This window comes from Monomorium pharaonis, chromosome 2 (genome assembly GCF_013373865.1).
Source record: "Monomorium pharaonis isolate MP-MQ-018 chromosome 2, ASM1337386v2, whole genome shotgun sequence".
NCBI lineage: Eukaryota > Metazoa > Arthropoda > Insecta > Hymenoptera > Formicidae > Monomorium > Monomorium pharaonis.
The window spans coordinates 17,770,882-17,789,613 of NC_050468.1; the positions used below are offsets into that span (position 1 = coordinate 17,770,882).

General features: G+C 35.5%; 1 protein-coding gene across 3 annotated transcripts in view; it reads right to left on the minus strand.

Annotated features, from left to right (window-relative positions):
* The window catches only part of LOC105836681 (palmitoleoyl-protein carboxylesterase NOTUM), a 30,261-nt gene extending 21,620 nt beyond the window's left edge, over window positions 1-8,641 (minus strand). For all 3 annotated transcript variants that reach the window (XR_004962188.1, XM_036282809.1, XM_012680876.3), the window contains exon 1: window positions 7,379-8,641. Coding sequence is in view for 2 of the 3 variants with exons in the window: in XM_036282809.1 (XP_036138702.1) it covers window positions 7,379-7,393 (15 nt within the window). In the remaining variant the exon portion in view is untranslated. The remainder of the gene's footprint in view (window positions 1-7,378) is intronic.
* Between the last annotated feature and the right edge of the window lie 10,091 nt (window positions 8,642-18,732).

Here is an 18,732-nt window from a genome sequence, read left to right on the forward strand (position 1 = left end):
ATAATTTAACGATAATATTCGCGAACGGGAAAGGAGTTTTGCCACCGCGGATGATTCCGCGATCAAAGACAGCAAGGGGTATTCTTGTAGAGCTAGAGATGGGAAAAGACGAGATGGGAGGAGAAAAGAGGGACGAGAGAAGGAAGAGTATCGAAGGCATAGTCAGGTCTGCCGCCTGGGCTCTGGGGTATACGAGGAAGAGGAGCGTTGTTCTCGGGCTGGCCATTCGGAGGGGATGGCTCGGAGAGGAGAGGAACTGTCGGCTCCTTTGAAGTCGGTCGGTACCGTGTGTAATTAGGCCGCCGCTCCCCACCCCGCCCTCGGCCTCTGATCTCGCCGCGCTGTGTCGCTAATTGCTCACCGCCTCACGGCAGAAGCATCGTCGCCGCCGTCGTCGTCGTCGTCGTCGTCGTTATCGTCGTCGTCGTCGTCGTCGCCGTCGTTGTCGTCGTCGTCATCATCGCCTTGATCATCTACGTCGGTCTCGTGTCAGCGTCCAAGTCCAGGCGCTCGAGCTCAAGCTCGTCATCATCGTCGTTACTTCGGATCTTGAGCAACGCGAACTAGACAGCCTCTTCTGTGAAAGGACGACATCCAGTCGTTAACGGCTGGATTATTCGAGTCGAGAACCGCTGATTTTATCTTGATCTCTTTCCAATGTCATTTTCTTGCAAAGAAAAAACGTCGAATAGAGAATGGAATCTCAGTTGATAGAAATGACACTACGGATCTATATTTCTTGTTCAGATATAGAATTTTCAGCTCGTTATATACAAATAAGTTATTTCGTCTTTAACATGAGTATTGTTTTCCGTTGGCGTTTTGTCATAATTTTAATGTATAGCTCAATTCTTGAGCAGCTCACGATAAAAATAATATCCAACTGTAATACAATATTTAGTTGCACTTGATAAGATTTTATATATATGATATAATTGATGGTGATATAAATTTGAATCTGCTGGATCATCGCAATACGCAAGATATTTGCTAATAGATGATAAATTTAGAGGGTCTCTTCCTCGATCATCTGAGAATTGCCGTAATGGTTTCAGCCATTATTTAATGTACCTTCAAAAGCTTTCATTCGTGCAAGGAGAAACGGGCTATAGAATGGGCAGACTGTTTCGCGATGTAAATATACTTTTGCCTTCGTGGTCTTCAAGATTAAATTGCCCGCTGCTCTGTAATCCAAGTCGCAATTATCCTCATCCGTGTCCACATCGCCATCGTTATTCATCTCCCGTAATGTAGATGTTCTTAAGTAGATGCGCGTATAATCGCCTTCTTGAGTACACAACTCTACCGTCTACTCTCAGTAATTGCTGCCGCTGCTAATTGCCGCGCTATGTTATGACAGCGATTTACCAGTCCATCCGAGACCTCATTTCATATGAAACGTATCTTTCCAGCGAGTAAAATATCATTAATAATGATTTATACGTAGAATCTCCTTTATACAGTGTCGCAACGCAGCCAACTACGTTAGCGCCAAGATGCCGCCTCGGCATTTCCCGTGTCGCTTGTAACGGTCCTGTTCGCTGAGAACAGTGTATCTTGCTCTGCTTATACAAACCACTGTCCATCTAGTTTAACGAAGTTATGTTTGCTATGTAATTGTTATTCCCATGATGCCGTTGCTGTTTGTAATCAGCACATCACACATCCAGGTATAAGAACATCTTGATACGTTAATTCAGCGACGTTTCTACCTTTTAGTAGTTATCGCTATTAATTCTACATTAATTCTTACGATAATCATTATTAATTATTCTTAATATTAATTTTATTAATCCTGTCATTTTTTAAAGTTTGCATCTTAATATCTGTCAACAAAATTATCTTTCTTAACACTCTTAATATATTTGTGATATATATCATTATTTATTGCATTGTTATATTTTTTTAACTTAGAATATTTTGAATTATTCATTCCATATGTATTATTAGAAAGGAAAATTTAAGGAAAACTCAAGATAAAAGACTGTAATTCTCTGATGAAATTAACCAACGTCTCCTACATACAACGCATAGAAAGCAGTTATCAATCCCATCGTTGTTGGGCGACGCTTTCATCGCGTTGGTCGCTCCGCGTCCAGATTCTCTTAAATACTACAAACTGAATATCCCTCTCGACTTGAGGTAACAACGCCCGTCTACTAATTGCTGCTTGCTGGCACAATGCTCCACTATCCGTCCAGCCAGGTCTCCACCGTTTCCGCACAGAAAGGCACGTAGTAGAACGAACCCGGACTGACATTACTCTCTAACGGGGTATTGTTTCTGCCAGCTCGCCAGCATTTTCGCCTCTGAGAAGTGCGCCCCTGTTCTTACCGCTCTCCTCCCGAAAGTCTCGGCAGACCGGAAAACGTTGTAAAAGTTTCGCGGTAAATCGCAGCAATCTCACCGCTGTCGTTTCTTCGACAATAAGATTTTATCGTCGACACGTTTTCCGCGCGAAAAGCGTTTACGTAAATGACGACAGAACGACGTACAGTCTTCTCATAGTCTACAGCTTATTATTATGATCATTGATACTGTTCTCATTATGTGATTCTCATTATGTGAAATCTAGAATGGCCACTTTTTTCGTTTGCAAAAGGCTTTAAAAGCAGGACACCAGGACGCCACCTTTCTTCTTTCGCCATCTCCACCTTTGCCTTTTTATTTATGTCGTTAAAATGTGCATTATCGAATATAGTTTATGAATATTTTCCTTTCTTGTTCGTGTTATATTTTAAATACTGTGATTTAACCTGGATAAAACCATGTTTTTAACTATATTTTATGCAGACTAAATTTTTCGCTTGAGCGAACATAATGATACATACATAAACATATAAAAGATATTTGCGTGATATTTGCGTGATATTAACCGTTCAATTTCTTTGCAATAGATAGCTTTAAATGCAAGGTTGATAAAATCCCACAATCTTCTTTTATAAATAAAATCCATGTCGAATGGTGGAAACTGGTATTTTTCGAAAAAAATCTGTTTAGTCTTTTCTATTGAAAAAATAAATAGAAAACAATGAGAGAACAATTGTCAATTGAATGAGTCAATTGAGAGAGTGTTTTCCTTTCAAGCTTTATTCAAAATCCGTAATAATTTAGAAAAATACATTAGTTTTTTGTTACAAGATGTTATATAGTAAACGCATAGATTTATATTGGTAAGAATATTTAATTCTATTACTATTATGTTTTTCGCGACAAACTAAAAATATACAAAAATATAAATTTATATAAACTTTAGTAATATTTATATCTCTAAAGTTGTTTAGCAGGTCTTATATTAATTAAAATTTAAAAAAATTATTTATTATTGTAAGTTTTGTTACTATTAGTTTGTTATGTTGATAAATTTTTTTTTAATTATAGTGATCAGTACGATTTATTAATTAAAGCAAAAATAGCTTTTTGCATAAAGTTATATAAATATATTTTTGTAGTAAGTTATATAAATATTAATCAGTTTAATTCATTGAAGTCCGGAATAGAGTAAAAATGAAATTTATCACAATTTTTCTCTCCACATATTAAACTTTTTTGATCGACTCTGCTGAAATGAAATTTTCATTATATAAATTTTTATTATCTATCTATAAAGTGTAAATATTAAAAAATAAAACTTCATTATGTATTTGTTTTTTCAAAGCTTCATTTTCTCAAAAAATTTAAATTTTAACGATAAATAATTTTAGCTGTCAATATTTTTTTATTAAATAAAGTATCAATATTTTTAAATTTTTTATATATAAATAGAATTTACCTCTATGTTTGTAGGAATTTGCAGAAACTTCTTATTTTTACCCTATATTTCAATAAATGGAGATTACGCAGGGCTCAGTGTGAAAATAGTCTTTTATGTTTTATTATTATTTATCTGTTTCCGAAACGCGCGCTTTTGCGAAACGGCGGTACAAACGTTTATATTTTGGAGGCAATATCGAGCCGCGAGAGTACATTGGGAAAATAATCCCGAGTTGCTGGCGCGCAAAGGCAACTCGGGCAGAGCAAAGGGCTAAAACGGGAAGAGGCGCGGTGGAGAAACGCCGGAGGAGACGGGATTCCGAATCGACGCGGACTATGCGTGGCGCGCGAGATCACAGAGACGGAATCCCGACGTAAACAGGCTTAAATTGTAATCTCGGGCTTTCGGTTCTCTCTCTTTCTCTCTCTCTCTCTCTCTCTCTCTCTCTCTCTCTCTCTCTCTCTCCCTCTCTCTTTCTCTCTCTCCCTCTCTCTCTCTCTCTCTTTCTCTCGGACGGGATACTTGTTGCTCATCTACTCTTTGATGTCTGGTCATGCGGCGCTCGAGAGATCAATATACGCTCATTAACGAGCGCGGCAGTTCGCAGTGCCAAAGGGACACCCATGCAAATATCACGGTAACGTTAACCTTGGCAGCAGGTGGCATAGACGATCATCGCTGCAATTATCCACCCTGCTTTTTACGGCCGATATATTCGCTTGCCACTGCTTGAAAACAACAAGGGACGCCGTCATCTCTGTTTCGGAGTCGCGTCATTCCCGTTTTGCAGTCATATGACATCTGTAAATGAATGTCTATCATCTTGAATAAATGGCAATGCGTCCATCAATTATTGTACTCTGATAACCGTTTAAAACGATACGCGTTATACAGTTTCGAGAAGGAAAGAAGAAATGAATAATACGATTGATCTTGGGAATATATTGCTATTAAAACTCTGAACTAATTTTTTATATCTCTGAAAAATATAAAAAATATGTATGCATCTGTATTCTATAATAAAATAAGGATAAAAATAAATTTGGATTATATCTAGTTAACTATTTTGTGCATAACAAATAAGAATTTTGGTGACATTAATTTTCAAGAATTAAATTCTATCTTTTTTAATGAAAATTTTTTATTAAATTATTAAAGTAACAACAAAATTTTTATTTTATTTATTTATTTGTTTAATTTTTTTAATTTTAAGATTACACTGTTTAGTCAATTCTCGTCCAAAAAGTAGAAGCTATTTCTACCGCAATTATTTAATAGAAACGTACAAATAAAATATTCAGAATATTAAATTCAATACAACAAATGCAGGAACAAAGTAACATTTTGACCAAATAGTCTTGAATGAGAGAATATGTGAAAATTTATAACAGTGCAGAAATTGAGAGAAAGGTAAATTATGTTTTATTTATATTGATTGTTACGTTTTTGCTATTTACATTTATGGTTCCATGCGGAAAAATATTTTGCACTCTCTGTTCTCTCTCCGAAATGTAACGCTCGCTCTGAGCTTTCGTTTTTGGGTCATTGTAATCGCTGTTTGAAAAAAAAACAACTTCGTTTAACCCATGCGCTTTCAATTTTGGAGTTTGTACAAGGGCGCAGCTGGGGTGAATCGAGTGGATATATCTCTCGCGAGATTTTTCAGCAATTCTAGGAATTATCCCATCGTTTAGTTATTAAAACGCGCATCGGAGACGCTGCGATAATATCGCGCGCGCGAATAAATTTATTTCGCTTTTTAATTTTCTGCTGCCATATCCCTTTAACACGTGCCGCGTCGGCTGCCGGCGACAGACGACGATAAATTTGCGGGAGAGAATTCGCACGCGATTCGCGGGAGCTCGCGGTTTATCGCGTGCGCGCGGCTAGCTGCCGCGGTGATTTATCACGTGCGTCGTCGCGCGAATTCTATGCGCCAGATCAAGCGCATCGTAGTCGGCTGTCTAGGAAGTTGCCCGATGACGCACGATTCGCGCTTGAAGCAGCCTCTCATTTAATGAGATTCAATCCGTAATTAACCACATCGCTTGTGTCGATATTCACGACGAGGCTGTAATATTATGCGGCAGCAATGATTAAATTTAATTGTTCATTAAAATCAATATTTTAATTACTCATTTTAATCAGCTAATTTAAATGTATTAATTGTTACAAATTAATTTAAATATACCAGACATTTTGTGTTGTCTTTTGTAATCATTCATTTGAAAGTGGCCGATCAATCGCATCACGCGTTAAATGTTACGTGTTATCACGTTACGTAGCCTTAATTGTTGCACTTGAATAATAACTCTGGATTTCGCTTTGATTATTTTGCTCGACTATTTTGTGACAAAATTGACGGTAGATCCGCACAATTACATAAGTGTTGTTCACGTCATTGCGAACATCCGTCGTATTTTTCGCGTTTCCGCGACGCACAAAAGGAGCGCCGTATGCTTTGACGTACGAATAGCATTAAAAATATCAAAGCGAACGTTGTAGCGGAGAATCGCGCTGTGCGCGGGAGGGCAAAGGCTTGCGAAATCGCGGTAAAGAAAGATTTCGAGGGCGGCGTCCGCGGAGGTCAAATAACCCAACCCCTCCGGAGAATCTGCGACCGGTACCGGAGTTTTGCGAGGCGGGCGGATGTTCAAAGGCTTTCGTTAAATCGTACTTAAAAGTTAAAGGCCACTGTATACGCGAGATGCCTAGTCGCGCCTGTATACGACGGTTTTGTCAGGGGGTAGAGAGGAGGAAAACCTTCAGTGGAGGGGCAACGGGTGAAAAACGCGCGGCGGGTATCCGTGAAAGCAGAACTTCCAGATGATCAAAGAGCGTTAAAAGAGGATTGGGATGCCTCGACCGCTACTCGTCTTACGACGCGCCCGTGTAAGCGCGCGCGCGCGCGCGTGTGTGTGTGTGTGTGTGTGTGTGTGTGTGTGAGATGCGTGTGGTAAGAAGGAATTGATGCACAGGACATTTGCTTCCCTTGTTAATGATAATGATGATGATGATGATGATGATGCATGCGATAGCTCTCTCTTTATCCGTCCGCCACCGAATATAAAACCTGGATTTATTTTTTGATTATTTATTATTATCGCCCGCGTGTTTCTCGTATGTATAGCAATTTAGTTTTTTATTGTTTTTATTCAGATTTGCCTTTATTTGGAATATAATACACTAATAATTCAAATAAATAATTGTCGAGCAGTTTTGAGATTCTTATTTGCTTAGTATATTTTATATATGTGTGTGTGTGTGTGGGGGGGGGGTGTATATTGATTAAACTGGAGTTAGAATTTAAAATAAAATAAGGCAATCACGTAATAATTATAAAAAAATTATAAATGCTTATTAAAGATATATATGACTATATATGTAGAAATATGTATATTATTTATATAGTTACATATAACTATTTCTATACGTAATATTAAGTATTATCTGTTGATATGTTGATCTATAAGTTTTGATGAAAATTTTTGTGAAATTTCACAAATTTCATATTTTTAATCGATAGCTCCTGACATTCTTAACTTAAAATTTATCCAGAAATCAGGTGAAGTTTTATATGACATAGAATCGCGAAATATGGTTGTGCATAAATTTTCGACTTACCTGCAACGTCTTCATCTTGATGCACCCTCGTATGCGAATAATACAGCTGCTATTCACGTGACAAATCTTCGTCGTGTCTTCGTTCACACGTAATCATCGCAGTTCATGTCGATCACCTTCAATCCATGCGCATGCAATAGCGCGAATCTATCCTTACGCGGATCATCTTATTGTTAGTCTTGTCAGAGATTCACAACAGCACTGTGTTTTTCTGTTGATCCATACGTATACGATTGTCGCGGCATGAAATTCACGGAGACCTGTAGTTCTCCGATCAAGTATCGCGCGACGACAATCTGATGATGGCGCGATAATATTTAAGCGGGGGTTGAAGGTATCCCGGGAGAGTCACGTGGTGCGGCACGCATCTGAATGCGCGTGCACCGATTTCGCTCTCTTCCTCAGCGTCCCGCTTGGCGGTTCGGAGCGCACTGCCGTCACTTTTCGCTTCGACCGCTTCCTTTTCTTCTTCTCTCCTTCTTCGCTTCTTCCACCGATGCACCCTTCTTCTTCCGAAGGCACGAGGGGCCGGGTACGCGCACGTGCCGGGCACGATCGACGAAGTAACAGCGACTGACACCTCCTCTTCTTCTCGCCCGATTTTTCTTCCTCTTCCTCTTCCTCTCCCTTGGTGTTCTTTCGCTCGTTTCGAATTTCAGAACACCCCTTCGGTACCTTGCGAATATTACGCAAGCTTACGTTTAGGAATTTTAGACAGCGCTCATTATCGATTAGAGAAATCTTTTTTAAACTTATTAAAGGACTATCTCAATAGGAGAATTATATCGTAATCGGATAATTCGATTAATTGAGAAGTAGATGAGCACTTCGGCGCGCTCTCGCATAATCTTGTGATATGAGAGATTGTGCAGTACAGCTATGCTTTACTCCTTGTACTATCAGAGTCGGGAACCGACTGACAATCGGGCCAGCTCAAACCGTGCGAAGTAACCAGTAAGAGCACACCGGTTGAGAGGGGTAGGGAAGAGCAAGAAAGAGAGAGCTGGAAAGAGAGGGAGTGAGACGGAGTAGTCTAGAGGGTGGTGGAGAGGAGTATGGTTCTCACTAGCGCAATCAGGGTTGTTTTGACTGCGACGAGGTCACGCGAAGATCACGGACGTTTCAGTATCGATTCGATCAGGTGCCTTCTTTAAATTGCGACTTTATTATTTCACTCTTCTGACACATCTTTTAATTGACATACATCTTTATGAGACTTGTCATTAATCGTATACTTTCATTAAATTTTACTTTATTTAAAAGTGTGTGTTCCTTGATAGTTAAAAACATTTAATTCTTCGTTATTTGACTTAACAATATTTAAATTTAAATATATAAATTTTTATAATATAATTAATTGTTTATTTAAATTAACGAAATTACAATTTTATTAAATAGTCCTTCTCTTTAATTATTGCTTTAATTATTTTAATTATTTATTTTTTATATAATTTATAATCATAATATAAAATTATAGAAAAAAACGATATGGCAAAAAATATACCGTGTAATACCCATATAACATCGGATATTCTATGTATATGCATTTTTTTTCCATAATGTGAAAAAAATATCTTGTATGTTAAACGTATATACATCTCACATACATGATTCAAATATACATTATGGTATATAAAGTGTATATCCATTAATGTATTTGATATGTATATACAGCGCACAATGTTAAATGTATATACATCTCACATACATGATTCGAATATACATTATAGTATATAAAGTGTATATCCATTAATGTATTTGATATGTATATACAGCGCACAATGTTAAATGTATATACATCTCACATACATGATTCGAATATACATTATAGTATATAAAGTGTATATCCATTAATGTATTTGATATGTATATACAGCGTACAATGTTAAATGTATATACATTTCACATACATGATTCGAATATACATTATAGTATATAAAGCGTATATCCATTAATGTATTTGATATGTATATACAGCGCACAATGTTAAATGTATATACATCTCACATACATGATTCGAATATACATTATGGTATATAAAGTGTATATCTATTAATGTATTTGATATGTATGTACAGCGTACAATGTTAAATGTATATACATCTCACATACATGATTCGAATATACATTATGGTATATAAAGTGTATATCCATTAATGTATTTGATATGTATATACAGCGTACAATGTTAAATGTATATACATCTCACATACATGATTCGAATATACATTATGGTATATAAAGTGCATATCCATTAATGTATTTAGTATGTATATACAGCGCACAATGTTAAATGTATGTACATTTCATATGCAAGATATTTTTCCTTTATAACATGAACTTGTACGCTCACGTGTAAGGAGTAATTCTCGCAATCACCGCTAGACGGTGCAACTTAGCCCTTTCTCCGGAGTCAAGTGATTCTCTCTTGCATATATAAGGGGGTTACTTGCAACTCCGCAATCAGATCTCGAATCTCATTTTTATTAGCTACCGTGCCTCGAGTACGGTACCGTACCAACACACGATCTCCACAAATTTGTATCATGTATATTCTATGTACATCTTATGTATATATACTATGGACATATGTATAATATTATGCATGTATTATGTACATTCTATGTTCATGTTATGTATATAAAATGAATGATAAATGGACATACATTATGTATATACATGTAATATACGAATCATATACATGTGTATATACTTCCGATCTGCAATGGATATTTTCCTTGTAACATTTCATATGCAATGGATGTACGGTGTAATACAGAACCATAGTATATACAACACACATAAATGTATATACATAATATATACATTGTATATCAAATTGTTTTGTGGGGTATATTTAGATACACATCCGGTTTTATTTGCACATTTCACATTCAATGTATATACATTACATTAAGAAAGTATATACCTGGATTATGTAATATACATAAATGTATGTACAATGTATGTACTGAGTATATTTTTATGTATATACATAATATATACATATTACATATAAAAATGTATATACAGAATATACATACATACAATATACATATTATATACATATGTATATACTATGGATCTTTTATGTACATTAACCCGGTTTCATTTGCACATACTTTTCACATCCAATGTATATAAATTACATGAAGAAAGTATATACCTGGAATATGTAATATACATAAATGTATGTACAATGTATGTACTGAGTATATTTTTATGTTTTGTGGGTACTATGTAATACATGCGAAATATGTTTAAATACTAGAAAATAATCTGACAAAATGGCACTGGATATTTGTAACTAATAAGAAAATTATATAAATTGATCCACATTGTTTTCTGTTCCATGGACATAAATGCCAACGTAAAATATAGCGTAATATCAGGCCTTTCATCATTATATAAGGAAGACCGTTAAATGCTAATATAAATGAGGTCATTTAATGCAGTTTATGATTTCTGCAGTTCTATCAATGAAACTGTAATCAAATTTCAATATTTGATTCTTTTGTTCAATATGTAACATCGCGTATAATAATTTCTCTGACGACCACGAGGGAATCGTAAATTAATTTAAGATTCTAAATGCGTTATAGCTCTTTTTCAGAGCACGCATTTTGCATGAAACCTTGAATTAATTTGCGATTTTCTCAACGTCGCTGGAGAAATTATTATACGCAAAGTTGTTGACATCGCGTTGCACAATATCGCATATTTGCACTTAATATTACAGTGAAAATTGCTAAACTGTGGTATACCGTTAAAGACACTTTTTTGTATAATTGCGGTTTAAATGTTTTTATGGTTTACTTTATCACACATTGAACACGGGTTCAATTAATAAATGGCACGTTGGCTATTGAATGTAGTCCATACCGTACGCATTTGTCGATTTTTTCCATCCTCGCTTCTCTCGCTAATTGAAGCTTAAATTTGCAATTTCATTCGGTGATGCGATTGCCACAATTCACAATATTGAAGGGACATGATTCGAATGGTGAATTGATTCTAATATTTAAATAAAACAGGAATTTTGCTATTTCATTACGAATATATTACTACAATAAATAAGAGATTAATAATGCTGCATTACTGTCTGTAGTATAAATTAGGAATTAACGTTACATTTACATATTTTTATTTTCATGAAATTAGAATATGTTAATTTTATTAGATATGTTTAATTTGTTTGCATCAATAAACCTTTATTTATTAACATTTATTAGGATAACATAAACTTGTCGATGAAAACAAATAAATTCTTTTAGTCTTTTTATTATAATTAAATATATTTGTCTAATATATGCCAAAAAAAGACATGTGTAAATAAATAACATGTAAACATTCTTTCCATAAATTTTTAATTTCAAGTCTGTCGCGGCTTTGCTCGGCGCTCGCGTTCAGATCTTCAATTACATTCCTATTTCGCCACAATTAATTTCCAACGCGTCTCGGCAATTAACAGTCTAATTCGTGCAATTCGCTGCGCAGCGGCGCGGTCGGTTTTCCAGTGAGCACTATAGACGGCCGCCGCAAATAGCCGTGGTGCACCGTAACGCTGTCATCGCCGACGTTGTTTGTCCCGAACGTCGTCGACGAAAGATCAAAGCTCGGAGTATCCGAGGTCGCCCGACAAAGGCGGCCGACGACAGCAGGTGCCCTTTTCGTGAACACAAAACCTACGATTCTTCTTCTGTGCTGTTCTCTTACCTCATCGATGAGGATCAAGGGTAACGATTGATCTGCGATTATCACGGGTGGAGACACTCCTCAGTCGAAAATCGAACGGCAGCGCGTAGGCAGGAAACTCGACACGCATACAATGGCAGGACCCCTCGGCCTCTGTTGACTGACTTCTCGTCGCTACTGTAATCGGCCGACATCAATCTTAAGGGTAGGGAGTGTCGACCTTCATCGAGGTCGCGGCTCGTTCGCGGAGTTAATGCAAATTGCGCGCGGGAATCTTACGAGTAGTAATGAGGAGGCTCCCTTGATCGTCGGTTATTTAGCGATGGGGCAATTTGCAAGCCGCATTATTAGAAAGCGGTAGACCCAGGTAAAGGGATATCTTACAGTCGCGCGTTCACATGGTCAGCAAATGGTTGATCTCTAGACGCATTTTGTTGCGTCAATTACAACGATCTGTATCCCCATATTTGTTACTTGCATTGTGTTAAAAAATTGATAAATTATTTTTATGTTAGTAATTTCCTAATTTACATCAATTGTATCAATAGTTTTATCTTGTAATTAGTGGTAATTTAAAAATATTTAGTTTTTAATGATTACAATCTATAAGTAATTTATTCCAGGATAACGTATTAATATATGATTATAATGATTTTGTACTACTTTTTGAAAAAATAGAAGTATATAATTTTAACATGTTATTATAATTATGTTTACTGTTAACAATAAGTCGAGAGATATCATTGTAATATTTACTTCTTTATAAAACTTATTACGTTAGCTCATTATCATTTTCTTTGAAATATACTGCTAGACGGATAGAAAGTTAGCACAAACGTAATGATTAAACTGATTAAAAGTTCACAAACTCGAGTAGAAATAATTCCTTTAGTATCAAATAGATATACAGTGTATATATTATGTATATATTCAATGTTTAGATTAATTTTATAACAAGTTCTCGACTACTTTCTTATGTACTTCCACAAACTGTTTAAAATAAAGCAACAGAAAAACAGAAGAAAAATAATGAAGCACAATAAGAGGAAAATTTGAGATTTTTTGACTTTTACTCAAATCTTCCTACTTATTTTCAATCGATTTAATCGAGGGCCCAAAACCAGGAATAATTCAGCGATAATACATGAACATTAGGAACACACACTGCGTGACCGCGAGGCGTTCCCGTTTAACGTGTTGCAGTTATCGCTACGTCGTTAACATTCGCGCAAAAAGAGCTCGTATACCTTGACCGCGCCGCCACGTTAATGACACGTGTAACGAGATAAGGTAACGTAGGTGCACATACTATGCTCGCCATAAAAGCCGGTAGTCTATCGCGACGAGGCGCTCGTCGAGTAGCGCGTACTTATTGTTAGATACTTACGAGCGAACGTGGAGGAGAAGGAGGAGGAAGGAGAGAGCAAGAGAGAGAGAGAGGGGGGGAGGGAGAGCCGGGCGGAGGATGAGGAGGAGCGTGAAAAAGTCCACGCTCGAAAAACGGGTTTGCGGTGCCGCGGGTGCTGCCGGGTGCGTTGTAGTTTATCGTCGGAATCGTGTAGCACGTTACGGTACACCGCGATCATTAGCAGCTAGAAGCCGCCTGCTGCCGGCGGGAAGGCTGCACGATACTCTCTTTGATATCCACTCCGTACCGACTCTTAACGCTGCGGCCGATTCACGGAACCTCCGCGGGGCCTGTGGGTTCAGTAGAGACAAGGAATGAAGTAGAAATGTATTATGTTCTCGAAATCCTTTACGTAAATTAAGCGGAAACAGAATTAACAGTAGATAAGCGGTAAATACGAGCTCGTGATGAAATGACAGTTTATAGCGTGGAAATATAAGAAATTGATTATACTCTACGAAAATTAAGTTTTTAAAGAGAGAACAACAGTATAATATAAAATAAAATATAATACATCAATAGATATTAATTAATTGATTCGTTTATTTATATATTTAAAATAAAAGAAAAAATTACTTCATAACGTTAGGATCAACGAGAAAGATATAAAAAAATGTAATAATTGTAAAGTTGGTTTAATAATGATTTAAACAGAAGAATTAAAATCAATTTGCATGTTTTTAAATTGGAAAATAAAAATAATTATAAGGAAGAAGAAAAAGAAAGGAGAAATGTATTCTTCGATGTTCGGAGGTCTAATCAATGCGGATTCATAAATAGATATGATTATGAACGTAGATAAGAATTATAAGAAGTAATTATAAGAGATTATATCGTTCTGCTTCCTCCCATTCTTTGTTCTTTTTTTCTAACTCAAAAGATGCGAATGTATTAAAAAGCTTAAATTATTATATTACGGTTTCTCTCTAACTTTTTTCTTTCTGTGAATTTTTGCTTAGTAAGTACGGAGAATGGAATTCCGTAGAATGTTTAAAAACGCGCACGCACACACAGTCTTGAGCAAATCAAACAAATAATTTCTGTTCTTATTACTTTTCCACCAATGCATTTTCGCGCTTCGGCACCTGGCGCCGCACCGTTTACCACTTACATTAGAATTTCAGTCGAAATTCGACCGTGGCTTAACGTGGGATCTCCGACTGACCGAATCTGAATTTCAGTTTTATCCAAATTTGGCTTTCGATGGCGACGGCCCGCATTTGCATACCGTGAACCGCGCATAAATAAATAAATGAATATGTGAACGTAATGGAGCCAATAAGTAAATTTGCGTAAAGATTACGTATGTATGTCCTGCGAATATCGAACGTGCGTTTTTCCTTCTTACCGTATCTTCGAAAGTCGGCGATCGAATCAACAGCATCCTGAAAAACGGCGATCAAAGCGTTCGACGTGACGTTATTAGTGAAGAACGTGTCGCCGTAATATTATCGTATCGAATTAATGATAAGCAAAAGATCAGAAGCCGGGTACCGGAATTTTTTTTTGTGAGTCATCGTCAAACCGGTCGATGCCAATTTGAGGCCGATTCGCAGTCGAAACGAAGTACCGACTTGATGCTCGAAAAGTGCCGAGGAGTATTCTGGACGAATGGTTATTCACGATCTTGTTCTATATTCACAAATTGTGCAAATTTATTCGGACATTTATTTCTGTGTCATCATGTTGAAAACAATATTATAAAAGTACAAATTTTTATGTAACATACATACGTAAATTTTTATTGAATAAACTTGAACGTTGTATTTGAATATCTTTATGTCGCTTGCAATAAGATCCCTCACAATATCGTCAAAAATGTCATATGGATAATAGATTCGTAAATGGATTTAGTGAGTATAACGAAGCAGGAATATTGTATTAGCAATGCAGTAATTTAAATGTATGTTACACGGTGTGTCCTATGTTTGCGCATGAATACGCTTTTCAAAAGACTGATAGTCGTGGCCTATTCTTCTGTTAATGACGCGCACGCGATGCAATTATGCGACGAACAATACCTATTTTGCTGGGATAATAGGCAAAACGAATTACGATCCTGGTACACCACTGTAGCAGGCAACACTGTCATAATCGCGCGTTGCGACGAAAGATCACGATTAAACATTGAAATCGCGCAACAATGGGTTAATATGTTGTTTAGCCGAGGAAAGTCTAAATCTAAAATATGTGGGAAAATGTTTGTATTACAATTATTCGTGCAATAATAGCGACCAACTTTTTATTAATAAATTTATTCCATATTCTTACTACTTTATATCATGTTATGCTACAGATTTTTATTTAATCGTTACTGGCAAGAAATACTATGTGGAACTACTATCTTGCAACGTGCCGGCGATTTCAATCAGAAACATTTATCTAGAGTGAAGACAAAATTCAAATATAATTTTTGTGTATCTTTGTAATATCTATGCATGTCACATAGATTTTTGCTTCATTCCTGTTTCATTTAAATTTTTCGCATTTCCAAATTTAATTTGTATCATTTTTTAAATATTATATACGTGGTTTACATGATAAATTATTATTGCGTTTTAAAACGTACGTTTCTAGCAACTTGTTTTCTCAGCGATATCCCATTTTCGAACAAATAATGGTTCGACAAAAGGATATAATAAATAAATAGTTTTGCACGATGGCATACCGTGGTTGCGCACAATTGTAGTTTTGATACCGGCAGGCCGAGGATATGACGAGGGAGTTTCGACCAGGTGTGTAGTAGTCGAAGAAAGAGGGGCCTCTCGTGGAATATAGGAGGGGAATGTCTCGGAGGGCAGTCGGCTTCTTTCATCCCTTCCTCGACGATCTGCCTCTTGTTTATCTCTTTTTTTTTTCTCGCTTGTCCTGCCCCCTTGTTGCTTCAGCGGTGCCGCCAGTACGCTGTGGCCAAACCGTCACAATCGCGGGGAACTGATAGCAAGCTCGCGATATCCTTCGACCGAATCGGTGAGAACTACAAGAGCGAAATTCAGAGCTCGCGGCGGATTTGACTGAAAATGCCGGCAGCGGTTTTATAAAGAAGCATGACAACACGCGCTATTATCATTAATTCTCACGGCTAAAGTGCAGCTATTATTATTAATATCGCAACGAAAATTGATGATAATACCGCTTTTGCAGTCCTGCTATAAATGATTCTTGTCAGTTTTAAATATAGCTAGGCATTAACACGATATAACTTTTGCGTAATCGTCTCGGGTGGTCTCCAGGATCAAGATTTCCCTATGTCAGCTTGATTTACATTTTGTGAAAGCTAGCTATTATTTTTATGGATATTAGGAATTTTTGGTGCAGAGATCTCTTCTTTAATTAAAAAATTTATCTACCTGTATAGTTTGTGATATCTTATCTATTAAATTAAGATTAATCGAATTACGCAAAACTAAACATTAGATAATCTACAAATGCAGCTAAATTGCCTTTTCATTATTGTTATCTTTGTCTATCGGTGAAGATAACTATGGCTTTGTATCGTACCATACAGCGGTACCATAATAGAACACAACAGCAAGCTCTTAACGTTTCAAGCATCTTCCTATTATGTCACAAATTTCTAGCTAATTAAATGTGGGATGGAGAATACGCGGTCATATACTAAATTGAAGGATTTAGAGGAAATAGCATAAACCATGAATCTAGGGCAATAATTGTCTATTTTATTTGTCTATGTACAAGAATGAAACAAAAGTATGAAATATAAAAAAATTTTTAATATAAAATATAATAGTGGAATTTTTATTTTGAAGATATATATGTTATTTTTGGAGATTTTTAACATTAATTATTAACAAGTACATTGTTATACTAATAAAGAAATGTTTAGATTTTTACATAAACATTTTTACATAATATTTTTACATAAAGATTTTTACATAATATTTATGTGTATTAATAGTTATAAAAACGTTTTTAAACAGTATGTTATATTTATTGGAGAACATTCATTATATATTAAGACATATGAAATACGTTTGTATACATTAAAAGTATTTTAGAATAAAATTATTTTATTAGTTTAAAAAAATATTTTTATATTAAAAAAAATTTTAGTACATTTTGTAGAAAACACAATAAATTTAATTTACATAAAAATTAAAAGTCTTTGTGAAACTTTATTTATGATATTGAATTAAATAGAAACAAGCATTTGTGAAGTTGAATCAAATCGAATCAAGTCTGATATTTTCATATTGAATCAAACTGAATCTAATTTGAATACGAATTCAATTTGATTTAAATTTTTTCGGATTATATTACATACTAATTTATATTCAATTTTAATTTAAATACAATAAAGTATTTTTAATGACATTTTTTAACATACAAGAAAATTACCTCTAGAATTTTAGAAAATCAGAACAAAAAATAATGTACATATAAAGTAGAAATTTATAATAGGTATTACATAATAAATGTATGTGGAAGAGAGGATACAGTACTAATAAATGCATTAAATATAGTATATATAGTACTTTAATGCACTTTATTGGGAATTATAATTTTTAATTTTTAAAAAATTTTGCTTTGAATTATATAAAAAATAATATACATTTATGAAAGATTGAAATAAGTTTATGAAGATGATTGTCTATCACAAATACAAATTTTTGAATAGTTGATATTATTTGAAAGTAAAAAAGGTTGGAAATTTATAAAAAATCAGACAAGAATTGTTTTGCATTAATACAAGATTGAATGCGCGAGAAATATAAATGAAACAATCAAATGACGACCAATTCGAAATAGAATCATTGATAATTTGAAATTTTCGAACTATTCAAATTTGGACATTTTATGTTCGAAAATGAGTCCCATCGCAACCTATAATTTGATTCAATTTGATTTGAGTTAGCATATCTTTAATAGAAGTATTTATAGATATACCTTAATTAATTTGTTAAAATACTCTGAATATGTTTAATCTGCAATACTATAAAGATTGAAACCAGGATATACAATGTACATTTGTACATTTGGTTTTTTTTCAAATATCTATAAGATGATTTTCTACACGTGTGAATAAATACAGAGTGCAGGGTAATGGGTTACCAAGACACGTCGTTGCCAATGAGAGTATTCGGTTGCCCTAGTGGGGGTAATGAGAATACTCGTGAGGGATAAGAGTAGGAAGGAACGAGCCGTTTACTTGCGCGCGTGACGGAGGCAGGTGCACGTCGTGGTTGTCGGCACGTTTGATGTTGGCCACGCAGCTCCACGGAGAATGGGG